This window comes from Motacilla alba, chromosome 1, assembly GCF_015832195.1.
Source record: "Motacilla alba alba isolate MOTALB_02 chromosome 1, Motacilla_alba_V1.0_pri, whole genome shotgun sequence".
NCBI lineage: Eukaryota > Metazoa > Chordata > Aves > Passeriformes > Motacillidae > Motacilla > Motacilla alba.
In genome coordinates, this window is record NC_052016.1 from 52,973,181 (window position 1) to 52,988,663 (window position 15,483).

A 15,483-nucleotide genomic window follows, 5' to 3' on the forward strand; every position below is an offset into this window, starting at 1 on the left:
GGAAGACTCTGCACTTCTCAAGAATTCACTTTTGCAAAGTTAAATTGCCTAACAACTGTAAAATATGCTGAGATGCTGCTGAAGAAGATGCCATGCCAAGGACACTGCAAAGTGGTATTACAGCTGGGGGGAAGATGAACGGGAACAGAAGAGTTTGGGTGACAGGTTATCTGCAAACAGAATGTGAGGCAGAAGGACATCTTCAGGGAGTAATTAAATTCTCTCTCTGAAAATTTATATCTGCTGGGGATGTCAGCTGAATGTTTGTTCCACCCAACAACTTGAGTTGTTCAGCTTGAAGGTCTGTATGATGATTATTAAAACCTTTTTCACATCATTATTTCAGATAGAGACAGGATCTCATTAATGCTGTAGCAGGATGGGAATAAGCAGTTGGAATATGCCAGTGTAGGGCAATTCTGCCATTTTTGTGACAAGCATATTACTGTGGTATCATTGATAATGTTCGTCAGAATAATGTGATTTATTTATGTGTAAACCATAGTATCTGAAACCAGCTGTTGTGTGCCAGAGCAGCTATGAAAGACAACAACCCCAACCAGAAAATGTCCTGACAATACTGCTCCTTAGGGATTAATGTGTCTGGGAAGAGTTGCATTCTTACATTTACTGTCAGGTTTTCACCATTATTCCAATGGTTTTGAAACAATTGTCCAAATTATCAGAATGGTCTGGTGATAACATATTTGAAAAGGAATTTTTTTCTCCCGCTATGACACATTTTTCTCCAGCTGTTGGTAACAGTGTAAGGTTGAAGACACAAACCTGGTGTGTCCTTTGTTAAATATGTTTCAGTGTTTAACTTGGCATGAAATGCTCTCTGGTAGAATCAGGTGCAGAAAATGTTTCTTCTTATTTACATGAACTCACTAAAAATGTCTGTCTTATTCTTGCAGAGCTTAGTTTTCTTTGGAACATCCTGACTCTCATAGCAGGAATTTGTGGAACTGAATTTATTATCTGACACAGATCACTGTGGTGATAATCTCAGGAGAAAGGTAGATACCAGTGCCAAATATAAATATTGAATGACAATCTCCAGAAAAAAAACATTTAGAATATTGCATGAAATACATAGTTCTGAATCCATTGATTGAAATAACCTATGATATCAATATTATATCGGTATTACGTCAAATTCAGGATTGATTTCATATTACTAAATAATTTTTCAATATTTCATTTGTATAGATATTTTAAATAGCCCCCAAATTCTAAGAAAATTGGAAATGAACACCAATGACAAAGATACTGGTTAGTAATTTCTTAAAGTCGTGGAAGAACCTAAGTTGCCAAAGTGTATTAGGGAATATTTTATGACTCAGATGTCTCTAGGGTAGACTATGCCCCAAGAACTGGCATAGCACTCCGAGTTCCTCTGTAATGGAATCTCACATGCTGACCTTCTGTGGTTCTCATTATTTGAATCAATGTGATTTTTCAAAAGACAATACAATATATCGTACAGAATTAGAATATCGCCTAGATAAGACACAAAGCCTTAAATTCAATGGCAATTTAATGCCTGTGCCATTGTTTTGTTTTCATTTGCTCTGATTTTTTGAGGCAGGCCTCTCCCAGAAATGTTGATGCATATAAGGAAGTACACGGAACTCACATTTTGCAAAGCCAAGTGTGACATCCTCATGCTACTTAGAAATCTGAAATTTCTGAAGATGCTGATTGGTCTTAGGAAGAGTAATATAAAAAGACCTGTGGTGATAAATATTTGCCATGTTGCCACACACACCGCTCAAAGGTGGTGAAGTAACATGAGATGCATGGTCAGGGGTTAGACTGGACTGGGCTAAATGGACACACACCTTGTCCCAGTCTTTCACCTGAGGATATGAGTGCAGAGGAGAGTTTGGAATTCAATTTAAAACTGTCCTTCCTCAGAGCTGATATCGGATTCAAATCCCACACAGTTAAAGGTCAAGATACTGCTAATAAATGATACTGATCTGTGATGTATATGGCACCAAAATCACTAAAAATAATAGTTATATTTTACTGTATGACTTTTCAGAAACCACAAAATCAAGTTACTTCATTACATTTATGAATGCCAGACCATTGTGTTTCAACTCCAGCTTGTTTGGTGAAGTTGATGTCTTGTATTTCTGTGGTACCAAGCTGGGGTTTCTCAGTCTTTGAGCACATGAAATATTTGATTCAAGTGTGAATTCTAAAGTCTGTTTTTAATGCACACCATTTCAGTGGACCACATCTTTTATGAACCAGAGTACTATTTACATCCTTATTTTTGTGGGTTGTGCCAGAGACCATGATTATATTGCATCATGTATTTTTAAAAGGGTAGAATAGGTGGAGAAGCCATTGGAGGTGAGACTCGCCTCAACCTCCTTTAGGTAGGTACGATGCAAATTTCTCTTCTTCTGAAGGGACTTCTCTTGCAGCCAGACCCTGCCCTGGGTGTCTGCCCCAGGCCGCCTCGGCAGGAGGAACGGGAGGATCAGGCCTCACGGTCGCCAGCTGCAGCCTTCATGCAGGACATCAACACCTCGGTGCCTGCTGGAGAAACGGCACAGCTGGGATGGAGAAACGTGCCAGAGATGCTACCTGGAATCGGGTAGGTCGGAAATCCCAAACCCTTACGAGGGACAGTGCCAACTGCCCTAAAGTGACTGGGAGAGTCCGGGCTAGAGCAGTCCCTTCCCCAGCTGTAAATCCCCACATTTTTTCACATCAGCCTTTGGCTCCGACTGGGCCAAATCCCCTTGGCTCTGCCTCAGCCTCGAGCTCTGGTCCAGAGGGTGCCACTGGATGCCGAGTGTCCCGGCGGGGTTGGGAACAGCCCGGCTCCTGCCCCTGCGAGAGCGGGGCTCCCGACGGCAGCCCCGGGCTTGCGGGGCGCGCCGGGCCGGTGGCTCGGCGGAGCGGCCGCGGGCAGCGCTGGGATGCGGGACCGGCCCGCACCGAGCGCTCGCCGCCGCCGTGAGCGCCGCCGAACATGTTCCTGGCAGGCGAGGCCAGGGGAGATGCAGTGAGGCGCGGGGCACTTTTCCAACAGCTCCTCCGCCGGGAGAGCCAGTGGCACGGCGCGGCGCCGCAGCCCGCCGCTCTCCCCGGCTCCCTGGAGGAGAAGCAGCCCGGGCGCCATGCAGCGAGGCAGGGTAAGGGGCTGCGGGCCGGGGGCTGCGGGGCGCGGGCGGTGGCGGGCGGGCGCGGTGTCCCCGCTGTCCCCATCCCCGCTGACGGCGGCGTCGTTGCAGGTGCGGGCGGCGCTGGCGGCGCTGCTGGCGCTGCTCTGCGCGGCGCTGCTCCCGCTCCGCCCGGAGGCCGCCAGGGCGCCCAAGCAGCGGCCGGCGCGGACGCGGAGCTGCGGCGAGCGGCCCGAGGAGCTGCTGGAGCAGCTGTACGGGCGGCTGGCGGCGGGCATGCTCAGCGCCTTCCACCACACCCTGCAGCCCGAGCCGCCGGGCCGCCAGCACAACGCCAGCTGCCCCGCCGGGGCGCGGCCGCCCGCAGACAAGAGGGTCCGGCTCCCCGTCAACCTGCGCAGCGCATCGCCCTGGGCATACAGGTGACTCCGGGCGCCGCGGGAAGGGAGGGGCGGTCACCTCAGGGGTGAAGGGAGCCGAGGCGGTGTCCCCGTGCGGGACCGGCAGCGCCGGGCTCCGCCGGCTTTGCCGCGCCGTGCCCGGAGCGGCTCGGGAAGTGAGGGGTGGCCGCGGCACCGGGCAGAGCCAGGGAAGGTGCTAAAGCACGCGTCTAAGCAGGCGATATAAGGTAATTATGTCAAAACAGCTTGCGTGAGTAGTAGGTCTAATGGGCAAAAAGAGAAATAGGTGGAGCAAGCCGTGAGATGGAGCTCACACCCACATCCACACCCACCCGGGAGCAGAGACCATCCTCAAAAAGTCACTCGGGCAAATTGTCACATGTGACAATCAGAGGACCCTCAGCAAAGGACCACCACCAAAGAAACACCTCTTGACTCTGCAGCAGCCACAGAGGGGCTCAGATGCTTTCCCAAAAATGTGACTCCAGATGCTCTGCTGTTTCTAAACTACATCAGGGTACAGTCTGTGTTCTGGTCGCCCACCAACAGAGCCGTATCCTCACCTACCAAACAGTCCCAAGGGCTCGATGTCCCCTTTGCTGTGGGAGCGTAGACAAGGAATGAGTACAGCAGTATTCTACACCTGTGTTTTCAACCTGTGCTTTGCAAACCTCCTTCCTCTGAGGTGGAAACAGGGACGGACAGACTATTTTTATGGGGCATAAAAACAACTAAGTAAAGTAAATTTGTTGTAAGGCTGGTTAACACATGAAACAAGGGCCTGCACTTCTATGAGAAGCTCTGGAAAAGCTTGGAAACCACTGATCTAGTACACTAAACCCAGTGTGTGATCACATTCTCAGAAGACTATGAAGCCTTCTGGTGGTTTGAGTAAGACTGAGTTCTGTTTACAGCTTTCTGTAAAGGACTGCAGACAACAGGAAGCTAAAATGTGCAAACTTAAAAGGAACTGACTTTCTTGCTACTTTTTATACATTATCCCTGGTATATAGTTTGATACAGTTCCTGTGTATTCAGCAAACAGTTATCTCCTTGTTAGGCTCTCCAATAAATATTTATTTTATGGCATGGGTTTTGCTCGCTTTTAGTGTAAGAAGTAATCCTACTGAGAGAAAGATGGTTTATTTGCTCAGTAAGCCTTTCATAAGCAAAGTATTTTTAGCAATACATTTTCTCTAAGAAAACTGAGGATTTTAAAGCTACATAAGAGTGCACAAAGCAAATACCATGAGCAAAACACCTACAATTGGGCTCAGGTATTTTTTACAGTGCTTTTGCAAAATACTAGTGCTATCAGAAAATTGTTCCTCTGGTTTGAAAACAGTGCCTTCGTCCTTGGGCAGGTATTTATTTTCAGCTGGAGCTCTGTATAGGCTTATTTCTTAATGGAGAACCAGAAGCTTTTTGGGGCTTGACTTACAAAAGTAAATCCACTGTACTTTTCATCCAAGTGTTTTCAGACAGACCACTAACCAGTCACATACAAGTTACTTGATGACATCTCCAAGCTAGGAATTTTTAAAGATAGTGGGGAAGAAGTATTACACCATTAAAAGCAAAACCTAAAATTATATTTAGAGGGGAAAATGTTTCTCTAGGGTAAAGAGGCCTGAACACTCTGTATAGTTAACAGATCTCATTTACAGCTTTATTTTTGTGACTGCATTTTTATTGTATCATTGGCATGCAATGAGACAGCAAGAGATACCTCAAGATGTGTAGTTAAAGTGTGAAATATAAGACTGCTGAAGTGCATTAGCTATTACCACCTGCTATCTCATAGACCTTGAAGCTAGATATGAATATTTGTTTTGTTCTGTGGTCTTCAACTGGGTACCCTGGAAGCTCCTTAATCCTATTAGAGTTACTCCATATCGTTGAGAGGGACACACAGCTCTCCATTAAAGACTGCAGGTAATGTCCCATTATGCTTTGTCAATGGTTAACCAATTTCGCTTATACACTCTTAGCAATTTCTTCCCCTTGGCTGGAGTGTTAATCTGAAAAGCTGCACACAGCTCTCTTCTGTACAGCACTTTCTTGACAAGCCCACTTGCATTTAATTCTTTTCCCTCATAAATTGCTCCCCGTCACAGATTCATTGCTGTCTCCTGAACTGCCTTCTGAATCACCAAAGTTGTTCTTGTGGTGATTGCTCATAAATAAATTCACTGTAGGCAGACCCCTCTTGTATGCCCTGATAGGAAACTGCTCAAAGGCTGAATTTGACTACGTGAAATTTGCATCAAGGTGCCTGTCCCATTCCAGCGTCTCACAGACATCCTGCTCTCTGGCTTCTTTTCTGCACTTAAAGACTTACAGTGCAATTCATTTCTGCTCTGTGCATAAAGGCTCTTTTTTCTTTTTGACATGCATTTTAATGGCTGAGATACCTCATGCTGTTTCTCTGTCTTCATTGGCATTGCAGCATTTCCCATTGTTACCATCTGCAGATTTCATTAACATACTGTTTATATTCCCTATTCCAGGTCATTAATAATAAAGATATTAAGTCTGGCTCTACTTACCTTCCCCTGAATGTCTCCCCAGGCACCTGCTCCCAGCTGTTTAACGCTGCTGCTTGTAATTCTTCTGTTCACATGACTGTTCAGTCCAAGTCAACTGGATTTTTTTCATATCAGCATTTATGAGAAAGAATCAAATATATTACTTAGAGAACTGTGTATAATGTTGACTCTACTGCATCATCTGTATCCCAAGCCTGTCATTCTGTTTAAGTGTGGAAGAATTAGGTTTGACTGGCTCAAAGCTCAGATAATCCTTGTGTGGCTTCTTTGCTTGTCTTTGCTCTGTGATTACTGTTTATTCTCCATTATTTGGTCTTTTAATTTGGTTAAATCAAGACTTACATCACTTTTGGCTTGCTGCAAACCAGAGATACATGAGTTGAACATGGATTGCACCTCAGATCCATCTGGTCCCCAACCCTGATACTAGCAGCAACCAACAGGTGGTGTTTGAGGCAAAAGTTAGGGGAAAAATACTTGTTCATGTGTCTGATACTGAAATTCCATCCTGGTGGCCACAGGAGATCAGTATATAACTCAGGGCACAGAGTTTAATCATGCGAATCAGTCTTTGCTCTGCAGAGCTATAAAGAGACAGCAGAGTTCCCTGAAGTCAGTTGAGTATGCTGGATTTGCTCAGCAGTTCAGGAAGTTGGGCTACAAATTACCAGGGGTTTTTTTTGTTTGTTTGTTTGTTTGTTTTTTTAAATAGAACCAGTAGCGGGAGTTCTGCCCTGAAATCATCCTTCCATGAAATCATCAGGCTGACTGTGTGCCAGCTCGTGACATCTGTCCAGGGGTTGCTTGTCCTTTTTAGCAGTATTACATGGACAGTCAATGAAATCCAGAAAGCCTGCTTGTAAAAGGAGATTCTGGCATGGGCCGCTTGGCTGCTGCTATGGTTCAGAGCTGCTTAACAAGAATTAATGATACGGGTGGACCTGCAGCCCCTGCTGACAGCACAGGATGGGTGCTCTTGTTAACACTTACAGAAGCCACAATCATGGTGAATCATTAGCAGTGCAAACACAGCTCCAGAGATGCAAAGTTGCTCATGGACAAGAGCATTATAAAAAGGATTAATTTTAAATGTCTGCCTAAACATTTTTGGGGGTCTGATCATAAAGCTCAGAGCAAACCTTGAAAAATCTGATCCTGCTGAAGTCAGCAGCACTTTTACAGGTAGTGCTGATTTGTGATTCCATTCATGGTGCTGCAGAGCACAGATGATATTCATTAACCAGCTGTGTATATCAGCTCTGTTTTTATTTTCTTATGTCTTAAGGCTACACAATAATCATAACTAATTTGCAAACACACTTCTACATAAGTTTAGCAAAATTTCTTTATGTGTATTCAGTAAGTCATTCATGTTTCTGAATTTCCAAATCCTGTGACTTTTGTTTCTGTCTCTGGGGCCTAATCCTGCATCTACTAATGGTTAACTTACAAAGATTTAACTTTTATTGTCAGTGTTGCTCTGATGATGTTAGCCAAGTTAGCCAGTCCTTCTCTCGAACATTGCACAGCTTGTTTCTTCTGTTTTTCAAAAACCAGTTTCAGTTTATCAATATCCTTGGTTTAGTGCTCATTTACATAAATTCTTAATACAAGTAATACAGGCAAGTCATTTTTTACTGGTAAAAGCCAAGCTTGTCTGCAGTGTGTTTGAATGAAGTCATACAGGAGGGCTTTCCTTCAAATAATACTCCAGTGATTTTCTAGAAGCTTATCCAAGGCATTTTCCAGGATTTAACATTACCATGTGGCACGGTGTGCATGTCCCAAAGATGCAGCCAAGGGAAAGAATACAAGGGGATGCAGAGTTGCCATCCTTTTTCGTTGAGCACGTTTAGTTGAGCACGTACATCTCTTCCAAAAATCAGTTAGCACTGGGCAATTTCTGTGCAAGCATTGTGCTACCTATAGTAGTAATACCTATGTTGGTGTCTGTATATAAAATAAAGCATTACATGAACAAAAGAACACCTGCTACAGGGAAATAAATGTCTTGGCAAGGGGGGAAAAAAGCTGTTAGCTCTTAATCCTGCAAGTATTTCAGAGTGTGAAGGAAGGGGATGATGATCTGCTTATTAGACTTTCGATAACATCCAGCTGTTAGCCTGGTGCTAACAGTGATTTTCTGAAGAGTCGGCTCCCTGCCCCAGCACAGCATCTGACCCTGTGAAATCAGAAGCTTGGAAATTACGAAGTGGCAATATTATTAAAAATACTACATATAAAAGTAGCAGTACAGGAGAAGGCAGATTAAGTCTCTGCAAGAGTTTTACTTCTGACAGAACGTTTTCTCTTGAGTTTCCAGGCTTAGTACGTAAATGGCAGGAAGTTTGTTTTTCACTGGGAGCTCTCAAAGCACTGTAGGGTCAGAAGGAAAAGCAGCCGAGTCACACTTCATTAGCAGTTCCAGTCCAGCACAAACCTGCTTCTTGTTCCAGCAGACGGGAGCAGAGCAGCCCGGCACAGCTCACTGCTCCTGTCACTTGTGAACCAGCAGTGCTGGCGAGCCAGACTCAGCCTTCCACAGCGGTGACCTGAGTTCACAGGACACAGGCAATCCTCATCAAAGTGCCTGGGCTGTCTGGTTTGCAGCAGTGCCACAGCAAGTGACACAAGGCTGCAGGGGACACTTGAGTACCAGGGGAAAGTTGCACTTCTCTTGTTCTCCACCACTCTTCCCAGCTCTGTCCATCTCTTGGGTGTAAGGAAAGACATGGCAGGAACTTGGAGCATGCATTTTTACCTGGTTAATTAATCTGATAAAAAAATTTTACCTTCTTCCAGGAGATGTTAAAACATGACTTGTAGTGGTTGGTGTTTCTTAGTGGCTCCGACCCAAGCGTGTTTGGGTTGCCTAGAAAGACACAAATGAGGTTTTATTTATATGGCTTTTCTGAACAGGTTTAAGCTGAAGATGCAGAACCTTGTATATGGCTCCAAATTTTAGTGACATTTGAGTTCACATATTAATTTCAGGAGGCATTACTTAGAGGCTTCAGCCTTGAAGTTCTGGTCTGGATACAAAACCACATCTATATTTTGAATTCGTCACTAAGTTTGGATTGTCTCTGATTCCTTCCAGTCCTCACATGATGTATTGACACAAAACCTAGTAATATAAGAGATTTTTTCCCTTGGAAAGTAGAAAACCATGCCACAACCACGCCATCTTTCAAATAACCCACCCCATTAATACCTGATTTTTCCACATGGGACTTTGGAGGAGAAAGGTGGTTGTAGACCGTGATTCCAGTGACAGTGTTCTCAGTGTTCTCAGTGAAACCTTTCATGTTTGCATGCAGAAGCATGTTCATGCTTTCCAGTAACATCATAAACCAGGTGCTAGAGATAATACAGTAAATACCAATAACTCGACACATGTTGTGTTTAACAATCCACCACTGAAATTACTCATACTTGAAATGGGAATGCATCACAGTAGAAAGGCCTGTGTTGCCCTTTCTTCCCTTCTGCTGGCTACCAGACATTTTATTTTTTTATTTCACAGTGGTGTGAGTTCCTGTAACATGAAGGTATTTCCTGAGGAAAGTAAGTGAGTATAAATGGGACAGAGAAGCATTGCAAAAAATATCTGCAACACAGATGTCTGGCTATTAGAGAACTGGTCAGATTTTTTTGTGAGGAAAACAAATTCTTTGAATTTTTTTATATATATATATATATATATATATATATATATATATATATATACACACATATATAAATTACAAAGTCTATTTTCCTTGATGACAGGATAATCAAGTTTGTGTTTGGCAAAAGCTGTGATTCCATATTTCCTTTAACCAGATAAACTGGCATTACATCTGAAAAGGGCAGCTCCCTTCTGTCCCTGTGTAAGCTGCTTGTTCACTCTGGCTTTTGGTGCGGAGCTCTGTGTACATGTGTGGCAAGACAGCTGACAGACCAAACCCCAGCTTCTGATGGAGTTACTCCTCAGCTGAATGAGTTCCTTGATCAATCCTGTGACCAGAAGAACATCAGTGTCAACCCAGTGGTGGGTGTGAGAGGGAGAGCCAGGCTGCCTGCCTTCTCACAAGGACAGATTTTGTTGACTAGCAATGACTGCAGTCACAGCTTGAGGCAGACTTAGGGTTCTGCCTCTTCCAAACCTGAAACCTCTTCTCGTCTCAGAGACAGCCTGAAGAGATAAAAGGTGAACACTTTGATACCCAAGGAAGTGCTGCCAACCCTGGGAAACACAATTTAGAAATTGCTTTAAATCTATTAAGAATTAAGATCACTTTAAGATCTATTAAGAGATCCTACCTGGAGGGCTGCATCCAGCTCTGGGATCACAACACAAGAAGGACATGGACCTGTTAGAGTGAGTCCAGAGAAGGCCATGAAAACACTCAAAGGGATGCAGAACCTCTCCTATAAAGACCAGCTGAACCTTCCAGTATCTCAAGGGGGCCTATAGGAGAGCTGGAGAAGGACTCCTCACAAGGGCATGGAGTCGTAGGACAAGGAATAATGGCTTTAAAGTAGAAGACAGCAGGTTTGAATCAGATACTGGGAAGAATTAAGACGTGAGGGTGGTGAGACACAGGCACAGGTTGCCCAGAGAAGCTGTGGATGCCTCATCCCAGGAAGTGGCAGTTTATCTCAGTGTGGGCATGAAAATGTTTCTCTTCTGTGATTAGAGGAAGATACAGTAGACACGAATTAGAAAAGCAATACAGAGTTCTGCTTTCAAGGGGAAGGCACATTTATGACCTCAAATATACTAGGGAGAAAAATCTAGTGCAGAAATAACAGTACAATTAAATTCTATTTAAATTATGAAATTTTAAAACATCACGTCATGGCTTTAACAATAATAATGTTAACAAGGATGTGTACCAGTTTTTGAAGAACTCAAGGCAGATAAAAAGTTTAGAAATGCCCAAGTGTCCTTTTAATGCTCTGTTTACCCATTTGGTCCAAAATGCAAAAATTCTGTTTAAACTCTTGAGTCTCACAATTCAGAAAGCCAGACACCTCACACTTATGCGCACTGTAGGACCTAATCAGTTCTGTAACCTGTTCATGTTTTTTTTCTTTACACCTTACAAATTAGAAGCCAGACAACAACAGCTACAGCTATTTTTCCTGGTGAAGACAACAAAAACATGATATAATAGTTATAATAATATGTAAGATTATAAAATTCCAGATGAATATACCTGGTTTTAGAGGTACTAATGAATCTTTATTTGCTTCCCCCTAGGATTTCCTATGATCCTACGAGATACCCTAAGTACATTCCCGAAGCCTACTGCCTGTGCAAAGGCTGCCTGATGGGGATCTTTGGCGAGGAGAGCTTGCACTTCCGCAGCACCCCGGTGTTCATGCCCACGGTCATCCTGCGCCGCACGCCCGCCTGCGCCGGGGGCCGCTACGTCTACACCGAGGATTACATCACCATCCCCGTGGGCTGCACCTGCGTCCCCGAGCAGGAAAAGGAGGCAGAGAGCGTCAATTCCAGCATAGATAAGCAAGAAGTGAAGCTGCTGGTGGGCCAGAACAAGCCCTCGTCAGAATGAAGAATGTATTAAAAGTTATGTTTCAGTACTGGGCTCTCACATCATCACCTCACCACCTCAGGAAACTGCAGCACAGCAGCAAACACACTCACTCACCCTCTTTTTCTGCTTATAGTTATTTCAGATATAAGATGGAAAGTCCAGTCACTCAGATCATTAGAGATGGCAATTAATTCTATTTCTTTAGCTCATGTAAACTTGTTTAGTTCATTATTGCAAACTCCAAAGCAGCTTTTTTTTTTTTCCTTAGAGCAGAACATTTTATCTTTGCTTATTCACAGTAAATTTTAGAAGACGATGCAACTGTAAGACATGGTAGCTATTACTATAGCAGGCTACTGGCTGTAGATATTTTTGAGGAATCTCTTATATTCTACTTTTAAGTACACTTGTATAAAAATCACACAGCTGCTGTACATGTGACAAATCAGCAGTTAAAAGGATAGTTTCTCAGGCTGGGAGAGTCTCCCTTTATACTGCATTAGCTCCAAGCTTTGCCTCTGAGCTGTTACCTGTTTGGCTAATTTATACTCTACAGAAAGGAAACCTTTGCTGAGTTGGAGTCATTCATGAAGCAATATTCTGTGTGCTTGCTATTTTTAAACTCGCCAAATTGCTAAGTGTACAAAGGTGTTGAGAAAAAACATGCTAGAATATTGTAAAAATGCAGCAGACTTTCTTGATATGGACTATGTCTAATTACACAGAAAATATCAATTAGGAAAAACACAGTTTGGGTCCCAAAAATTCTGTATTTGATTTCATCCATCACTGACTGCTTAACTTCCTTGTGCTTCCTTGTGATAAAACTGTGTTCCATGCAGCTGAAAGGCCAAAACCTTTCTCATTTTAGGAGAGGAGATTGCCCATTAAAAAGTAAGTACCAAGGATTGGCTTCACCTCAGGTGCACTGCAGGTGAGTAAGCAGACTAGGTCTTAACTCCCAGATCCTACAAGAGGTCATTGAGTTGAGTCCCAGCCAATCCAAACTTGTTAAATCCAACTGATTTTTACAATTACTGTTACTCATATCTCCTTATGCTACATGTAACAGATGATCATCACCTGCAAAAGCTGACATTCTGCAGACGGGCAGCCTTCCATCTGTGCAGCCTACTGCTGATGGAAATTGATAGCAGACCCTCAGCAGAAGCCCTGCATACACAAAAACTTGCATTTCCAGAACAAGAGACTGAAGTTGACTCAGCCTAGTGAATGAGAATCAGGAATGACCAGGCATGCCTTGCACAAACATAATTCCTCAGGGGGCCACACTCGCCAAAACAGATAAACCTCTGAATGCACAGCAGAGAATCTCTTCTACAGATGAAAGATCATGACTGAAGGATCAGTACCTTTACAGAATAAACATCATATGCAGGAATGTATCTGCTACATCATGAATCTTGAAATTGGCCTTAATTCATAGCAGAGAAAGTCCTTACACTACATAAACACACTCTTCTTTGGAGTGTTGTTGGATGAAGAATGAAAAGACTATGAGCTAATCACAATTACCAAGCTGAAGACAGAATGAAAGTCATATGACAACTCCATGTCTTGGTGCATCATTATTGATTGTGCTCTCTCTGACTCAATCTAGCATAACAGTATTTTTACAGTGCAATCTGTGAAACCTCTTACAAAGCCTAGAATAACTTTAAGAACTCCAGAAATAAATAAAGATTCCCATCACAATGTCATATTGAAGGTTGTAGCTGTGGTTTTTGTGCAGACGCTTTTCCTCAATCCTCCTTGTCTTTAGATCTGTGTTTCCTCCAATTGTGATGCTTCTATCTCAAGGGGATTCTCAAAGGTGAGTTCAGAGATGGTCATACAATGTTTATACTACTCAGAGAACAGCTAATTGCCTGGCTGCTGCCAGCAATTATAGGTAGTTACCTTTTCCCTAGAAAATAAAAATACTTGCAGCAGTTACAACCTCTTTTCCTTCCTCCTAATGTGGAGGAACTTCTCAGCTTCTGAGCAGAGGGAAATGGTAATCAGAGGGGCTCAAAACGGAGGCTGACCCACAAAACTGGAGAAACATTGCACTAGGTGATGTTTCAGTAGCCTGATCCCTTCCAGTTTCACCATTAGATTGTGAGGTTTTCTCCACATGTACACTTACGGCAGCGTGAAGTTGAACCTTCATACTCCATGGCATAGAAAGCTAAGTCTTCACCCTAACAGGCAATAAAATGACCCAAAACTACAACAGCAAAATGTCCAACCATGCAGCACTTAACATTTAGTAGATACCCAGAGGGGGTACCGGCTAAGTCTGGCCAAACACTGCCCTCCAGCAGAACTCACTCTCTGCCCATACACTTTTGTTATACAAATTTGTCTGCAACAAATTAGTTATTAGAGCACATGGATATATATTTACATGTTGTGAAGAAAAAAAAAATCTTTTTTATTGCAACTCTCTTGTCCTCCAGCCATAAATTATGGAGTCATTTTGAGGTTTTCAAGTAACTAGAGCATGTTCAGGGAATTCCTGGGAGGTGCAAGCTAAAATCAGGTAAATGGAACATAATCAGTTTCTCTGCTCCAGAAAAGTAGATGCTTTAGCTTACAGACAGCTTCAGAAATTGGATAATTGAAAGTACTTAAGAACTGCAAAACATCCATGGATCAATAGAGCGCTTGTGTTGGTGACCTCCTTCTTGTCACACTGCAGCAAGTGCAGCAAGCTTCTCATGGTTCAGGCATCTTTATGCAATTTTGTTCAGAAGCCCATTTTCCCTTCTTAATCCTTCTTTTCCTCTGTAGCAGACTTTTTAGCAGAGCCAATTTGCTTCCTGATCCAGCTTTCCAGTTAGGTGTCTCTTAAAAGCTGTTTATGTTTTAGCACAAGCAACTGTTTGATATTTTGTTAGTGAGCAACTGTTTGTTAATACTTAACATCAAGAGCTCTTAGCTACACAAGCACTTACTGGCCTTCAAAATATCCCTCCATATATCCTTTCTCTCCACATTACTCATGTGGGAAAGGTTGAGTGTTGAATGTAGTTTGCATTTGTTTGGAATTGTTTTTTTTTAACGAGGTCATCACATCATGGATTTATATCAGTTTCACTTCAAATGTGGTGTGACATTTTCCAGCTTCCAGCCCTCTGGTTACAGCTGCCGCAGCCTTGCCTTTAATTTGCATGGGGGAGGGAGTGTTCATTGGAGTTGCTTCAAGGCTTCACAAACTGTTGACAGAAGGAAGACATGAAATGCCTCACTGAACTAACTCCAGGCCCAATAAATGCAAACAATTCAAAGCTAGAACTATCTGGCAGCTGCAGCTGATTTGAGAAAATTTTTTGTTGTGCCAGGAAAATCTTTTCCTTCAACAAGGTTGTCCCTGGAATACATTAGGAGCCACAAAACACAGAACAATATCCTTGGTAATGAGATTATTTTCTTGTCTGTAGTATCGCTTAAGGTAGTTTGGAAAATTCCTATCATTCAGGAAGGCTGAGGAAAGCCTGAGATGCAAGCTTGGATTTACTTGCCGGTCATCACCTGAAGGTGTCTGTCTGAATAGGTGAAGATCTACAGCTACACATAAACATGGAATTGCATGGGGGAACATGAACATGAAAGCAGCAGGAGGAAAAGGGAAAAAGGCTGTGATGTGCTCAGAAAGTATAAACACCCATTGATCCTGCTGGGACAAGGAAACAGCCATAAGTGCCTGGACTAGGGTAGTTAAAGAGGCTGTAGCACGAATGACTGTGCAGTCATCAATGCCACTGGAAAAGGAGCACGGTGCTGACACTTCACCACAGTCTGTTCCAACAAAGTCCATCCATGAGACACCCCTGGT

At 43.3% G+C, this 15,483-nt stretch overlaps 1 protein-coding gene across 2 annotated transcripts; it reads left to right on the forward strand.

The window, feature by feature from the left end:
* Positions 1-756: 756 nt before the first annotated feature.
* IL17D (interleukin 17D) lies at positions 757-13,370 on the forward strand. Of its 2 annotated transcripts, XM_038149462.1 has the most exons (4): positions 757-1,019; positions 2,442-2,614; positions 3,258-3,568; positions 11,345-13,370. In XM_038149462.1, the coding sequence occupies exons 2-4, from the start codon at positions 2,579-2,581 to the stop codon at positions 11,658-11,660; spliced, it is 663 nt and encodes a 220-aa protein (XP_038005390.1). In that variant the 5' UTR covers positions 757-1,019; positions 2,442-2,578; the 3' UTR covers positions 11,661-13,370. The 2 variants fall into 2 exon arrangements, with proteins under 2 accessions (XP_038005390.1, XP_038005398.1); XM_038149470.1 differs by lacking the exons at positions 757-1,019; positions 2,442-2,614 and adding an exon at positions 2,948-3,158.
* The last annotated feature ends 2,113 nt before the right edge of the window (positions 13,371-15,483 follow it).

Excerpts from the sequence above, each read along its gene's own strand:
- IL17D (XM_038149462.1), top strand. The coding sequence starts at position 2,579 with ATGGAGAAACGTGCCAGAGATGCTACCTGGAATCGG. Across the intron at positions 2,615-3,257 it reads GAGATGCTACCTGGAATCGG|GTGCGGGCGGCGCTGGCGGC; the intron begins GTAGGTCGGAAA and ends GCGTCGTTGCAG. Across the intron at positions 3,569-11,344 it reads GCATCGCCCTGGGCATACAG|GATTTCCTATGATCCTACGA; the intron begins GTGACTCCGGGC and ends GCTTCCCCCTAG.